Raw genomic sequence first — 16,120 nt, forward strand, 5'->3', positions numbered from 1 at the left:
GTTCTAAGATTGTGGCTACGCAACGTAGAAAGTTTAGCATCAACCTAAACAATTATAGAGATTGCATCATGAACGGACGCAGGCCTCAATAATTTGACATCATAAACCAATTCCTTTTTAAACCCCCAAGGAAACAACTCTTGAGGAGAGCAGGACCAACACCGAAAGCACGATTGGCAAGCCAAAGAAATTCAGTCACATATTCCTTCAGAGTACCAGTTTGGCGCAACTTAAATAATGACTCAGTACAATCCTCGAACTTAGAGGGTCCAAACTCCCTACAAAGTGCACTGGTAAATTCCTCCTAAGTAGGAGTAATGAGTAAGAGATTACGCCATTTGAACCACTGCATCACCTCATTTTCCAAGTAAAAGGAGCCTGTAAAGACCTTTTGTGGATCTGGAGTGTTGTAACAAGCAAAATATTGCTCAGCCTTGTAGATCCAAGTGATAGGATCATCACCATCGAAAAATCGGGGAAAATCCACCCGTTGCTGCCACGGAAGTTTAGGCGGCCCGCCCCCTGGCTCAAATTGATCATGACGAAGGTGTCTAGGAGTCTCCAACAGACGGAAATCAATATCATCCGTGACTAGAACTAGAGGTGGGATAGGATCGACGACGAAGGAAGCTGGATTGGAAGATCCAACACCACCGACAAAGGACTGTTCACGCCGGAATTGCTCAAAAGAGAAAGCTAACTTAGCATTGAAGTTAGTAGATATCGCGGCGACGATGGAGTTTCGAAGGAGGTTGGGGAGGTCCGCCAAGGTAGCTTCAACGGCAGTGAGACATGCATCCATGGTTGTTAAACGAGTCGTCGGAGCGTGACAGGGCATACAAGAGGGAATCGAGGATCGAGCAGGATGATACCAATTGTTATGATCCAAACTCAAAACCTTAACTCATACATGCAAGTATATGACAATGGCGGATGGAGGAATACAGAGAAGAGCTAGAGAAGTAGAAAGAAGAGTATTTTTTTCAATATATTTCTTTTATGAATATTCATACCCTTTTCCCTTTCACAAGTGACTACATATATGGTTCCCCAAAACTCTCAAAACCAGCTGGCATAACTAATTACAAAACAACTTAATCAAAAGGCTTATTTAATTGCTAAACTATGATTAAGATAATCATAGATATAACAAAGGGGTGGGGGGAAGCTGGTGAGGAGCTGGGTTTGGGATTTTTTTTTTTTTTTTTTTTTTTTGGGGGGGGGGAAGATGGCACCGGAGCTTTTCGTTTTTTGGGGGTTTTTTTTTTTTGTTATTTTATATTTTTAATAAATTTGTTAATTATTTATTTTGCTACTGTTTTCGTGTAGCTAATTGAATTTTATGAGCATATGTGGTTATCAAAATTAACCATTAACTAGCATTAATCAATAATCAAATAGGTTTCAATTGCGATTTATGTGAGTTAGTAAACAACTTTTATGTAATCAACACCATTTTTACTCCGATTCCAGATAATTTAGTAAACAGCTTCATCATGAATCCAATTCTGAATGTACTCCATTTCATCTCCTCCTCAATTCAATTCCTCATACTCTGATTACGGATTAATAAACGAGCCATAAGATCAGTGTCAAAGGAACCAAAGAATTCATCACACCATATTCCAAGGCCCACCACAATAACAAAAGGTAAAACTAGATAGATACAAACAGGCTCTCATGTTGTCCATGTAGAAGCCTTCTTTTGAATTCCCGGTATCCTATATTCGTATTTGCTAGTTCTAATCACGCTTCATTTCAAAAGTTTAATACAAGGACTGAGATAATTGAACAAATAATTGTAATTGACAGACAGTCATCAAATAACACGGGCACAATCACCGGTCTCGCATATCATAACTGCTGTGTCTTGGTTTAACTGACTAGCCAACTCAGGATGGACCTTGCTGTACTCTTCCCTGACAAATGATGCAGCTTCTTTGGCATGATCAGTATCTACAAGTGCAACACAACAACCCCTAAATCCAGCACCACTGAACCGTGCTCCATACACACCAGGAGCCCTTAGAAGGATCTCACGCAATTGTATCAGCGGTTCAGATCCTTAAACAATTACAACATCAAGTTAAAACCCCCTTGACCAAGTTACAAAATCCATTTCTTAAATTTGGCTAGCATTTGAGGTCAAATTTCAACATAATCGAGAAAAATTCATGAATTTTGCAGAGCAAGTTGAAAATGAAGCAACCGGTGGTAACATTTCAGATGCAAAAGATCGCAAAGCTAGCAAAGAAACAGCATTGTCAAAGCAGCGTAGCCCATTTCTAATGGTGATTTATATGGAAAAAATACCAGATAATCAGTTAAATGTGCATGTTAGTACAGATACCATCAGAAGCAAATCACCATGATCCTCTACTTTCATGGGCAGACAAGAGTTCAAGGATCAAAAGAAAATCAGTCAAATGATAAGGGTAATTAAATATAGTCCCGGTGCTGCCCAAACAGCAATATAAAACTAGGTTGTTTTAAGGCCATCATTGGTACTAGTGATTTGCCTTGACGATGCTTCATTCCTTTAATGATTTCAATTGGATATCCCTATCATTTTCTGTGCACTGTGATTAGGAATATTAAGGAGGATGCTTAAGAAAACAAACCAGTAGCTATGAACCAAGGAGAGTAATTAATACCGCATTCATAGTTCTCAATAGAACTTAGGCCAGATTCTGAAATGAGCATTCCAAAATCTTTGAACCTGCCTGAAGCCCAAGCTTTGAGTCCTGGAAAAAATCACAGTATGTTAAGTAGTTATAAATCATAAAGCAAAGAATAACATAGAAACTAAAAAGACATCATACTTTTGAAATTTAGATTATTGACCATGTAGATATGGTAATACCTTTGCTAACCCGCATATTCTCTGAGAAATAATGCTCTGCTCTCTTTGCTAGAGTAGGTTCTAATATGTGCTGCAAGAGAGTTATGGATAAGTCATCACGCCCTTGTATTTACATGCCGACCATTGAAATGTTAACGTGCGCATACAAATATTATTTTCTATTTATTCTTTGTTCATTTTTCTTTCATTAAATAATATATACTATTGTTAATGGCCAGCCAAACCTTTTCCTAATAACAGCATTTCAAAAGAATCAAAACAACATACAATGACAAATGGTCAGGTGTTGTAGACAAAGTTTCTTACCTTGTGAGTTTGATAAACTTCTGGGTCAACTGTTTGTAGGAGGAAAAAGGCAGTCGATCAATATCATTTTTCAAAAAATAGGAATGGATATTAAACTTGAGAAGGTGAGGTAAAGGTACTAGCCATTGGATAGGAGTGGCTCTGCTGCACCATCTCCGGATGCACTGGTTAAAGGACAAAAAAGTATGTCAGCCAGGGATCAATAGTCTGAAAGAGGAAGACAAATATGGAGTTGGATATCGCATTTAACAATAAGATGGAGTTGCATGAAAAATAAATGGATGATGGCATATGGATTCAACGCCAAACCACCGCCAACCAAAAATGACTAAAAGAAAAACATCATGGTCAAGATACTTGATTAAAATCAAGAAGGGTAAATTTGTTATCGGTTACAAGGGAAATGGATCTTACTTCAAAAGGACTGTTGCAGCTTCTTGACACTCTGCAACTCGGTGATTATATCCAGGATTTACGGTCAAATTATGCTTCAACCCTGAAAATGCCAATAATATTTTGTATGCTTCCTGCCACTCAGTATCGTGGTTCTCCCCCAGTTTTGGTGGGTGTATAAGATTATGTTCTTTAGTCTGCACATGCAATCTACATTGTGAGACACCGTGTTGCTAATACTCAAAATTAGAGCAGAATCTGATATATGTGGTTATAAACGGAAATAGATCAAGAAAATGAATAAGACGTATCAGATTACAATCTGTAGTATAGCAAAAGCAAAAACTTAAAAATAAAATTAAAAAAAGATTGCTTAAAAATAAAAGCACCCTACGGATAAGAACGGTACTATGCTTTGAGGTGCAGACAAATTCCCCCTTATAGTAATCTAAGTCTTAAGTGTTACTTTGTTTCAAAGTTCATATGGTTGAAGTTATAATAATAAGCTTACAGCTTTCCTTGGTACAATCTTTAGTTTCAAAGGAATCAGAAAGATTATATCACATTGAGAGTCCATCCATTTATAATCACAAATTAAACTTCTAACTCTGAAATCATATGCTTAGCCCTTTTATGTATAATATTAAAAATCGTTCAATCTATAAGAGTTAGTGTAATCTGAATCAGGCACAAGCAAATCTTTCTGGACGATCATTACAAAACAGCAGCCAGAATGTAACTTTTATAAGAAATCACCCATATATTCAAAATGCTAAAAGATTCAGTAATAGAAATCATGAAGATGACTGGATCATTCAAATTAGTGTAATTTAACAAATATACAGACTGCACTTGAAATGAATCCAGTAAATAGAATTTTTTTTATTAAAACATAAAACACAATTTTCACGCACTACCTTGCAGTTCATGCACAATAGACAACCATAGCTCGAAAGCAATATGGCTGATTGATCCAATATACCATTTCGTAAGCCCCAATATTCATTTTCAATCAGCCTACAATAACCAAAGTTCATTAAAAGGTTTGATATGGCAAAAGAAATATAGAAAAAGGGTACTTGTAAAGTTCTCTATTACTTTAAGTTGAGGACTGGATATATAAATCACTTGGAATCATAAACTAAATGTTAAAGAAAAAGGGAAGTTTTTTTAAATTTTTGTTAAAGAAACGAAACTTTTTCATAAAGAGAAGACAGTATAGATCGATTTCTGAATGCTGGGCGTTAAAGAAGGAGGACAAGCGAAATCAGTTGGAATCATAAACTAAATGTTAGAAGCAGTGTGGTAAACCAACAAATTGTTATGCAAAGAAGGTGATTCTCATTGCAAGTGCCTGTAATGTAACCTCCCAATAATGTCAGTTTGACGTGCTGGACCCTCTAGTACTAGAGAGAGGACTTCCTGTAAGGGGGGGTTTGTGTGTCGAAGTATAAACTAATTGTTGGTCCAAGTGTTGGACCCTCAAATGCTAAAGAAACCTACCGATCATACTCAATATTTTCTTCAGGAGACACTGTTAAATTGTTTGCAGTTTCCAAAGCCAGTAGGTAAGCTACACCGACCTGTCAAACATGTAAATGCAAGATTAACGGGTTGGATGTAGTGACTCTCCAAAATAAAGAAATGAAGCCCCACAAGATGAATACTACAAAAACAGTCTTTAATCAAGATCATTCTTCTGATAAAAATAACGGATGTGTGGCATATTAGTTCGTTTTACTTCAAAGTTCACTTCAATTCAAATTGTAAACTGATTCCAAACACCAACATTAAGTCTCAACTGATGCAGTCGTTGAATATAGCATGCCATATTTCTTAACTATAACCTAGCTCCAGTGTCCAAAAATAATGGTAGCTACTATTGGGATGGAATATCTACTAAATAGCTATCCTTTAATGTGAAAACTCATCCTTTTGGACAAACACGTCTACAGCTCTGCTTCATAGTTTCTTACATTCATATAAGTTTAGAAGTGTGCAATTGTACGAATGCAAAACTGGTTAACGTGTGGGTTTTTGGTTTGTGTTTGAATTTCTTTGCATGAAAGATATAATCAGTCAACTACGTTTGACCTCTTATATATAGGACTTATTTACTACTTTTGTCACCCATAAAGCAATATGAAATACATAATTCTTCTTTTTACACCAGCAAATATTCGAAAGAGAAAGATGCAAACCTAGTCCAAGGAAGGTATACAACACAAAATCCTGGAAACAATCAATCAAAATCTTTAGGTTTTACAAAGAATAACACATGGCACTTCCTGACACAACTCATATTTTTATGGCGTCTTAGTCGTAATGGGAATATTTTGTATACAATCATCTTTCATTGTCATGATTTAACAACAAAGGAAATCAACAAGGAAGACAACTTACAGCGGCAGAAGAGCTAAGGCCTGAACTGTCCATACCATCAGGACCACTTATATATCCGATGATACCCTACAACATGTGAAACAAATGATAACTATTTAATGAAAGATTTGTATGAATCATCAGACAAAGTATCATATGCAAAGAAAAATGCCACTCAAATAGTTGGTACCCAGGTTTTGCACACGAATCTTCAAGATGGATGGTTGTTAACTAATAAGCCTAACACCAAGTTTGTAATAAATTGAAGTCATGGATGGAAAAATGGAAGAAAAGTCTGTGGATGGTGGACGTGAATATTTCTTCGTAGCCAATTCATAATTATGCTTGAGGCAACATGGACAGTGCAACATCAAGAAGCAATCAAGATGTTTATTTGCACAGGATGTGGTGCTGCCTAAGATACCATAAATTTAGTTGTAATTCTTTAAGGTAGACCATCCCGAAATTGTACACCTTGTAAAGCCCAGATGGAGATAAAAGCTACCATGTTGAGGGCCCTTTGTCCAAGTTTGCTCATTGTTTATGTCCAACCAAGACATTTTAACAGGCAATGGTAGAACGGCAAATAGTATGTCTCAAAGAAAGGAATAGCAAAAGCTAGCTTAGGCAACCCCAAGTAGCATAACAGTTAGGTGCCAGAAAGAGCTGGCATCCTCTAGAGATCTGTTACATACTTGCTATACATTTATAATCATGTTTTTCAAATGTATGCAATCTCCCCAACTAACTAATCCAAGATATATAAAAGATATGATCATAAATCATACATCTGGAGCAAATCAAATGAATGTAACTGGAGGCAACCTTCCATTTATGAGGTTCCCAGTGCCTTGATACCAAATGGCTTACTTGAGTATCACTCAATTCATATCACTGAACACAAGCTACGAAATTGGCCATAGTTCTAAACTGTGCGCAAAAGTGCTCAGAAATGCCTGCATTAAAACTAATCTTGTGACTTTGTCAATTCCTGAAAATGTATACCGTGTCGAGCCCAGAAGGAGATAAAAGTGACCATATACTGAGGACCCTTTTGTCAAATTCTGCTACCCAACTGGCATATTTTTAACGTGCAAGGGTAGAAAGGTAAATCAAACAGAGGGGTGCGTCTTAAGAAGTTAAAGAAAGGAACAGCAACAGTAGCTTAAGGAGAGAGTTAGGCGACCCGAAGTAGCATGACAGTTAGGTGTTTGAATGAGCTGGCTTCACATACTTGCTTCAGAAACGATAGGGCCATAAATCATAAATCTGGAGCAAATCAAAATAATGTAACCGGAAAGAATCTTCTATGCATGGTCTGCCCAGTGCCTTGATACTCAAATGACCTACTTGATATTCAATTTAAGACAACTGAAAGCAAACTATGGAGTTCTGCCATAGTTATTCTTTTACCATAAGAAACCAAAACAGAGGTGAAAAAAATGCTCCCATGGGCCAATCAAGAAGTGCAGAGAAATAATATGTTCAGCAAATCAAAATAGTAATAAATAATTCAACTAATCAGAAGAAAAAAAAAAAAAAAAAAGAGAGGTCATTAAAGAATTATCTCTAACCTGGGCAAGGGAGATTTGTCTACTCTGTAATGCATATAAGGCTCCTTTTGCATAACTTCCCCAATTGCTTTCCTCATCTGTTTTGGAAGCAACAGTTGCACTCTTCCAAGGGAATTGAACTTCATCAACTCTATAAAAGCAACAGGAAATAATCAAGTTCACCAAATGCCACATGATTACAGATTGTAATCCAAGTAAGCTAAGGACTTACCATTTGAAGAAAGTTCATATAGAAATAGGAATACTCAAGAGACATAGATCAGTTGTTAAATCTATATCTTACTGAAGTAGATTCCTGTCAACTTCAGTAAAGTTACAATTAATAAAATACAAAAATCGTCTGCCTTTTCTTTCAGTGTTCACTTCCACAGAGCAGTGAATTATGTCTTCCTTTTCTTATCTATTTTGCATCTTGAATTCTTTCCTTCAATTAATTCCCTGAAACCCAAACTTGAAAAATTCTAACACCAAACGCTGCCCAGAATTCTCAGTTCTTTACATCAATCGGCACATCATGCTCTACGTACTTACCTAATCATTTATCATTTAACCCTAATTTTTCTGCAATTTACCATTTCATATGTGCCACTTTAGGTTGTTGTATCTGGAAACTTGAACTAACTGCTCTTGTTTCCTTTTGGGAAAAAAAACCCTGAACTTTGAGAATATAGTACTGGAGTAAATACATAAACGATCAGGCAAGAAAACAGGGTATCAGCACTGCTTTCTACAGGGACACCTCACTCTTAGATATTTTCTGTTATGTAACAGCTGTAAATTAGTTACATGTGTTTTGTTGTTAATCACAATGTTAGTGGATAATCTGGTGTCATTAGTTACTAAGCTTATTTAGCAAAGTGTATATAAAACCTCCTGTATTACTTCCTGATTAAGAAATGAAATACAGAAAGCATTCTTTCTATCTTGGTGTCAGAGCCAGGTTTTCAACATATACTTTAAAATTGACAAATACAGAGAAAACCTCAGATTTTTCCTTCAGAGGAAACAACCAAGTGTATTTAGTAAACTCATCTACAAAGAGCACATAGTATTTGTAGCCACTAACAGAGAGCACTGGAGCTGGCCCCCAAACATCACAGTGAATCAACTCAAGACTGGCAAATACAACACTAGTACTAGAAGAAAAGGGTAACTTGTGATGTTTGCCTATGGCACAATCTGTGCAAAAGAAATTTACAGACTTGTCACCACTGTGAGCAAGTGAACCTTTATTTAAAATCTTCCTAAACATTGCTATAGAAGGATGCCCAAGCCTCCTATGCCATGTCTGAAGTGTAGCTTTAGTACTGAAAAAGGCTGAGTGTGCAGAAGTGGAGGGAATGCCTTGGAGAGGATAGAAACCTTCTCTAACTGGTGGATTTCCTCGCAATAACAACTATTCTGGTGGTAAAAATCCTTGCCAAATCTGTCATTCCTTTGAGCTTGAAGCTATTGATTTTTATGAAAGGATGAATCACGCTTTTGCTGGTAAAATACCTCCTGCCAAATTAGCTGTTACGTGTGTGCATACCAATTCCAAAGTTACCTTCCCACTTCGACAGGTACCCCAACGTTGGTGTGACAATGTCTCTACCATTTCTTTGGCATCCAATCCCCTGTTTCATGCTTGAACGAAACATGTGGAGATTGATTACCATTATATAAGAGAACTTGTCTTAGCTAATCTGATTCAAGTTCAACATGTCAGTACTCATCATCAAATTGCAGATATTCACACCAAGGCACTTTCCAAGGCCAGATTCAAGTTGTTACAGTCCAAGCTTTCTCTCGGGTCTCCTCCGTTTAGCTTGAGGGAGGGTAAAGGGACACCTCACTCTTACATATTTTCTGTTATGTAACAGCTGTAAATTAGTTACATGTGTTTTGTTGTTAATCACAATGTTAGTGGTTAATCTGGTGTCATTAGTTACTAAGCTTATTTAGCAATGTGTATATAAACCCTCCTGTATTACTTCCTGATTAAGAAATGAAATACAGAAAGCATTCTTTCTATCTCTTTCCTCATCCATGACTCGACTCATTAGTGTCATAGGGGTCACCCTTTTCAAACAACCAAAGCCTACCTAAGGGTCCAAGCTTCTCCACATTTGTAAAACTACAGGCTCCTCAACTCAATTCCTTGCTAAGTGTTTGACAAGGCCTTGATGCCAACAGTTACAACATGTCCATCATGCACATAAACTTTTACCCGACCAAACCTTTTCAAGGCAACACTAATTCAATATCTTTATTGCATATAACCCAGTCATATGACCCCCAGTATCATCAGTGAGGTATATTACTGCATGATATATACATTCAGCCTTCCACACATGTGATGATTCAATCACTAGTATTTTTAAGGTGCAGCATTGTAACGGGTATATTTTTCTTTCAGCCATATTGTGTATAGTTTTGTTTCTGACAGAAACCTTTCAATTGACATTTGGCATTAGGAGAAGCAAACAGTTAATTGAATAGAAATTTCGTGCTTGATATGTACAAATCCTACACACTGCAAGTTTATGGTTTTATAAATTATTGAATAGAAATTTCTAACTAGACAGTCCTGGAAAACTGAATTTTCTTTTTTTTAATCAAAACTAGCAAAAGTTTACCCTCTCTTTTTAGGAATAACAGTTTTTGCTCAAAATTCTGAAGACCGCCTAAATTGAGTGCATAGGACGCCCCATACTGAAGGCCTATACACCCAACCGAAGGCCTATGCACCAAAATGAAGGCCGTAACACGTAATATTTGGCTATTCTTTAGTAAATTTAAAAACTGTTATTTTCTAAAAGGTGTAGATGTTTGCTAATTTTGATAAAACTTTAGAACTCGGTAAGCATGCTTTTGAAATAAATAAATGAAAGAATGCATAAAATTTAGAAATACCATGAGAAAAGACCCACACCTGAACCTACATTCACCTTTAAACTGTCCTGAACGCAGTATAACCTACAGCAAGAGTTCAATGGCTCAGCAGGCAGATGACAGTGGAAATAACAATCAAGAACAATTATGAGGGAAACTAACTTAAATGTTTAACTTTCATGGTTTAGTTTATAAGTTTCTGTAGTATAAGTTTTCAATCAATGCCTCATATATCCAAAACATTCGCAGAATTTTGAGATTTCGTTCTTCATGACAAACAATGATTCAGCTTCGGGTCTGAGCAAACAAATTCATGCTATGATGAGATACTCTATGAATCATTCATAGTCCCAAAGGATTCTAAAAGCTTTAGGAATGTATGCACAAATAGAACCTTTTACAAATCTGCAATCGCAAATGGAACTTTTTCACTCAAGGACCAGTAAACGGGTAATAAAACACGTTTTATGACCCCTTAGTGCTCCTTTATTGTCTGTTAGTGTCCCTTCATGACAAAGTTCTATCTTTCTATTGAAAATTTGTAAAAGGTTCTATTTGTCCATATTTCCTAAAATTTTAAGATTATGTTTTCTGATGTGACTGCATCTTAATTAAGTTACATTCCTAGAAATTACATGTCTTCTTAAAAGTTTCTTTATTCTTGGTTTTTCTATAACAGTGAAAAGAAAAACCATTGAACAGAGCTCTTTGCTTTGAAAGAAAATGATTAGTTGAACTCGCGCTATTACTTGTTGCTTGGATTCATGTTCTATAGTAAACACAATGTAAAGTAAAAACAACTAACACCAGAACTGGATCTCTAGTCTCGTAAGGTTAAAAATAGTATATTCTGTGTTTACCTGAGTATCACCAGAAGGAACAAAACCTAAAAGTATCCCCTTGTTAATTGCCATAGCTGATACAGTCCCGCCCTGCAACCATTTAAAATAAATGGATATACTTTTTTCGTGTTATCCAAAAGTAAATTTAATGAACACAATAAAGTATGGTATCTCACAGACAGCTTGATAAATTAAGCAATCAACTATAACAAGCGCAATTGTTACATATGATTCTATGAACAGAGACTTGGTAATCACAAGGTAATGAATAACAAAGCCTATGGACACAAATTATTCTTTTATATGAAAAAAAAAGTCAATTTTGAAATCCTACTGAAAACGAGAGCATCAAAGGTCGACAAGCACATAATGAAAAAAGAGCTACCTAACACTAACCTGATGATCAATATGAGCTCCCAATGGACAAATCCGATAAGGAGAAACAACAACCCGAACTTCTTTCCTACCTGTCCCAGCCATTTCTGAAACTATCTGTCTAAGTCCATTTAACTGTAGCATACAAAAGAACATGTACATTAATATCATTACCATACAAAATAACATTAACGATCACGGAAACATTGCAAAATGATAATACAGAGGCCAAAGATGCAATCCAAAGAATTCCACCCACAGTGAAGAACAATTCCAAGGCAAAGTCTAATAAGCATTCAAAAAATTGGTCCATGCTTTTAAATGACCAATGCCAACCCAATTCTTGCTTCGAAAAGCTAGAATATTTCAGCTAACCAGTCGTTATGTATCAGATTGGACACAATTAAACAAGCGACTTCAATTCAATAAACCAAATGCTCCAATTTTATGAGTTAAGCAAAGCAGTGAGCTAAGCAATATTACTACTATAAGCCATGCTAAGGTTTGAACCCGAAACAGGGTTGACGAGGAACACCAATCCACCACTCCGCAAAGCGGTCAGCTTTAAGTTTTTACGGTTGCCATTGTGTTTTTTCCGTAAAAGATGACAACAACGCTGGCTGCTTCCTCCCAAAAAACTAGAATGTGGATAAAAAATGCATGAACCCTAATGAAATCATAGAGGATCAAAGAGTACCTGAGTTTCAGAAGGCCAAGACGATCCAGCCATCTTCACAAATGATCTCTCAGAACTGAGCAATCCAATCCAATCGACCCTTAAAATGCAAATGCAGGATCGGTTTATGGTGCAGATTTAGCATAAGATATTTTTGGATCTCAGGGTGGGGCAGAGACCAGAGATTATGTGAAATTCAAGGAAAATCATTGTTGGACAGACTGTAGTGAGTTAGGCCTATCCGCGGTTTAAACGTCATATCATCTGTTTTCCGGTTGAGTAATGTAAATCACATAAAATGTGTCACCAGATGATATTAAAATATACATTAATTAACATTTAAATAATAATTCAATCATCAATAATTATATTTTTTTTTGTTTACAAATATGATTTTAAAAATCTGATTTCTCTAACATTATTCTTATTTAAAAGTGTTTGTAACCTTGTCAGAAAACAGTTTTAGAGTTGATTCTAGAGTGTGCTTATGTAAAAAAAACAATTTTGTACTCTATTTAAAAGTGGTTAAGTTAGCAATACTTTTACGGGTAAAAAAGAAAAGTTGAAAGGGTACCCTCAAGGTCAAATAATAAAGTCGGTGGAGATCCATAAGGTATCATTTTAATGTCTTGAATGATTGTCTTGAACCTCCAAGGTGTAAAGCACTTTGTCAAAGATGGCACCAGTCTTTACGTTCAAAGTATACTACCTTTTTGCAGGGCGCAGAGCTTCTCGAAAAGAAGAGTAGCACCACCAAATTTTGGTGCATCTAGGGTGGGCACGGTGCAATTCGGTGCGGTTTCATCCCTAAACTGAAATCGGAATTGAAAAATATCAACAATTCAGTTCGGTGTAATTCTGCTTAAATTTATTACTAGAATCGTACAGTTCGATCTGCTCCGATTCTGGTTCGGTTCTTACCGGTTTACGGTTCTAAGTGTAAATGAAGACAATATAACATTTGTTAGTAGCCTTGCTCAATTATTGAAATTGAGTTGGAAGATAGATACCAAAGAACAAATATAACAGTAAAACTGATTAAGTGGGAACAAAGAAGCAGCAAAACCAAAATATGTAAAAAATCTCAATTATAAAAGTAAGGAGCATGTCAATAAAACATAAAAACCCAAGGCATACACATGGAAGAAGCATTGCACCTCATTTCAGCAATTATTTGTATCAATAAACCCAAATGATATAAGCTAAGGAGCGTGCCAACTATAGATTAAAAAAAAACCACATAAGCTATTAACTATCTGCCAATTTGTTTGAAATGGCAGAGAACTCCCAAACTCCTCCTTTAACAGGTTATTCCCTGAAGTTTGTTGTTCAAGAGGAACTCCAACATAGCTAACTTGGTGAAACTAATTTTTCAACCTATTATACCATGTCATGTGTGTATATATATAATTAATATATACGGTTCAGTTCGGTTCCGGCCGATTCTTGTTCATTTAAAACCGGAAACTAAACCAGTTTGAACGGCCCAGTTCAATTTTTGACTCAAAGTTGACTTTTCCGATCAACACGGTTCTTTTCGATTTTTTTTCATACTGTTCGATGCGGTTTTACGGTTTAGCAGTTTTTATGCTCACCCCTAGGTGCATTGACAATAATCAGTTACGATTCTCGTCACAAATAACAAAATCACCAACAGCTTCATTATTAATAATAGACCCGTTGAAATTGATCTTCAAGTTTTGGTGCAGGTGGAATCCAATTGATAGGTCTATGTTTGGATGAGGAAATTCAAGGTTTTCTAAAAATTACAAAATGATGGAAATTAAAATGATGAAAATTTATATTTTAGGATTTGTCAATTTTCTTGTTTGGCTAACCTAAAAGAAATAAGAAAATTTAAATACAGAATTTAACGTGCATCTAGAGTCATTGATATATATATGTTAGAGATAATAGATAGAAAATGTACTAGTGGAAGCAGTGATGGTGGCAACGGAGATGGTGATGACGTTGGTGGGTGGTGGCGGCGGCAATGTTGGTGATGATAATAGATGGTGATGGTCGTGGCAACAATGATGATGGTTGGTGGAGGTGGCAGCAACAATAATGATGGTAGGTGGCGATGTCGGTAGTGGTGGCAACGACAGTGTTGATGGTGGTTGGAGGTGGCGGGGGTGACAGTTTTGATAGTGTTAATAGGTGGTGCTGGCAGCGATGGTGATGATGGTTGGTGATGGTGGCAATGAAGGTTGCGCTAGGGATGGTGGGTGTTGTCAGCTATGGTTGTGGCGGCAATGATTAAGGTAGGTTGGCATCAGTGATGGGAGCAAGAATGATGGCAACTCATAGTTGATTTTTTTTTATTTATTATTATTTTTTAAGCTTTTACTTAAGTCAAAAATGAAAACTATTTACATAGAATTTTAAACTTGGGATTTGAGTTAAGCTACACAATATCACTTATGTCTGCTACCCACACGATGAGCGAATCATCACTCTTCAATTGAAGGCGTGTGAAAACCAATACTTTGGTTCCAGCTCTGAATTCATATCTTGATTTGCCGGTGTTGAAATTTTATTCTACCTAGCCCTGGGTGGTGGATGAAGTGTAAGATTTGCCTTTTCTTCTCTATTGATAGGTTAATTGCTGGTAATTTTGAGTTTTGTAGCTAGTTAATTGCTGGTAAATACTACAATTGCTCATGTTATGTTTGCATGAGTGGTGTCTAATTTGTATAAAAAAAAAAAAAAAATTCATGGCTTATTGTAAGTAAGCATCCTTGTCCATTTAGACTTTGTCATATGAAATAATCAGCCATTACAAAAAATGAAATTTGTTTCATAAACAACTAACCAAATCATAGTCCATTGGGCTTTAAAAATTTCCGCACATGCTAAAGAACAACACACGTCATAAAAAACAATCAAAAGTAAAAGCATTTAAAAGAAAATTAAATATTTAGCCAGTGGAATTTAAAGTCCGAAGCTATTAAATATTTAGCTATTAATCAAATCGATAAAGATAATTGAAAAGGGAAAATTAGTCAATTTCCAATTCACAGACTCCATTTCCACTTAAAAACTGATTGTATTAATTTCCACTTCCTGTCTCTCCCAAATCCATCCAAGCCTTCGTCTGTCCCGCTCTCTCCTACGCTCTGCGACAATGGCAACTGCCATGAAGAAGGTCGAGAAGATCCGTCAAATAGTGCGCCTCAAGCAGCTCGTGATGCGCTGGAAGTTCATGAGCCTCCGTCGCTCTGTCGTCTCCTACGACAACTCCATCGCCCTCCCTCCTCTCGGATTAAACCGGCGCATTCCCTCCGGTTTCTTGGCGGTCTACGTAGGGCCGGAAAGAATCCGGTTTGTGATCCCTGCCCGATTCGTGAACCTCCCAGTCTTCGTCGGATTGCTGAAGAAGGCCGAGGAGGAGTTGGGATTCCAGAGCAATGGAGGGTTGGTCTTGCCTTGCGAGGTTGTGTTTTTCAAGGAGATGTTGCGGTTTCTGGAGAAAGATGAGAGTAGGTTTGGACGGTTGGGATTGGACGAGTTGTTGAAGGTGGTATCTGAAGTAGGTTTTGTTGATTCGTGCAAGGACTCGGCGAGGAATGCTGGTGCGAAGAATTCGGGTTGCCATGCCTTCACTCCTCTCCTGCAGAGATAGTAAAGTTTTTTTCTAGATCTCATTAGAACTAAATCTAAATGTCTCTAATGCCTTTGGTTTTTTTGGGAAAAGGTTTTTTAGTGATTAGGAGAATTGTAAATGGAGATTGGTAGGGATGCCAATGCGATGTGTTTTGATTGTTTTTTTTTTATTTTTTAATTTTTTTTGTTAGGGATTTTTGTTTCAATGACATCCTTGAAAGCCCTGGTT

At 36.6% G+C, this 16,120-nt stretch overlaps 2 protein-coding genes across 3 annotated transcripts; one reads left to right on the forward strand and one right to left on the reverse strand.

Annotated features, from left to right (window-relative positions):
• Positions 1-1,586: 1,586 nt before the first annotated feature.
• On the reverse strand, positions 1,587-12,554 carry LOC103939519 (galacturonokinase-like). Of its 2 annotated transcripts, XM_048567808.1 has the most exons (14): positions 12,307-12,552; positions 11,631-11,744; positions 11,253-11,324; positions 10,433-10,476; positions 7,519-7,648; positions 5,966-6,031; positions 5,066-5,145; positions 4,480-4,579; positions 3,584-3,759; positions 3,293-3,333; positions 3,170-3,198; positions 2,864-2,933; positions 2,655-2,744; positions 1,587-2,064 (listed from the first exon to the last, which is right to left on the reverse strand). In XM_048567808.1, exons 1-14 carry the CDS (start codon positions 12,337-12,339, stop codon positions 1,820-1,822), a joined length of 1,290 nt encoding a protein of 429 aa, XP_048423765.1. In that variant the 5' UTR covers positions 12,340-12,552; the 3' UTR covers positions 1,587-1,819. The 2 variants fall into 2 exon arrangements, with proteins under 2 accessions (XP_048423765.1, XP_048423766.1); XM_048567809.1 differs by lacking the exon at positions 11,253-11,324 and having other exon boundaries at positions 12,307-12,554.
• Positions 12,555-15,412: 2,858 nt separating this feature from the next.
• LOC103939528 (auxin-responsive protein SAUR50-like) lies at positions 15,413-15,910 on the forward strand. Its single transcript, XM_009343468.2, has one exon. The coding sequence runs from the start codon at positions 15,413-15,415 to the stop codon at positions 15,908-15,910; it is 498 nt and encodes a 165-aa protein (XP_009341743.2).
• The last annotated feature ends 210 nt before the right edge of the window (positions 15,911-16,120 follow it).

Source organism: the organism of the source record quoted next, unplaced genomic scaffold (genome assembly GCF_019419815.1).
Source record: "Pyrus x bretschneideri cultivar Hongxiangsu unplaced genomic scaffold, Pyrus_bretschneideri_v1 Contig46, whole genome shotgun sequence".
Taxonomy (NCBI): domain Eukaryota; kingdom Viridiplantae; phylum Streptophyta; class Magnoliopsida; order Rosales; family Rosaceae; genus Pyrus; species Pyrus x bretschneideri.

What these genes read in the sequence shown, in the direction of transcription:
- LOC103939528 (XM_009343468.2), top strand. Translation starts at nt 15,413, where the DNA reads ATGGCAACTGCCATGAAGAAGGTCGAGAAGATCCGTCAAATAGTGCGC.
- LOC103939519 (XM_048567808.1), bottom strand. Translation starts at nt 12,339, where the DNA reads ATGGCTGGATCGTCTTGGCCTTCTGAAACTCAG. An exon ending in GAAAATATTGAGTATGATCG is followed by an intron (nt 4,580 to 5,065) that starts GTAGGTTTCTTT and finishes TGGTTATTGTAG; the next exon opens with GCTGATTGAAAATGAATATT. An exon ending in AAGTTTATCAAACTCACAAG is followed by an intron (nt 2,934 to 3,169) that starts GTAAGAAACTTT and finishes ACTCTCTTGCAG; the next exon opens with CACATATTAGAACCTACTCT.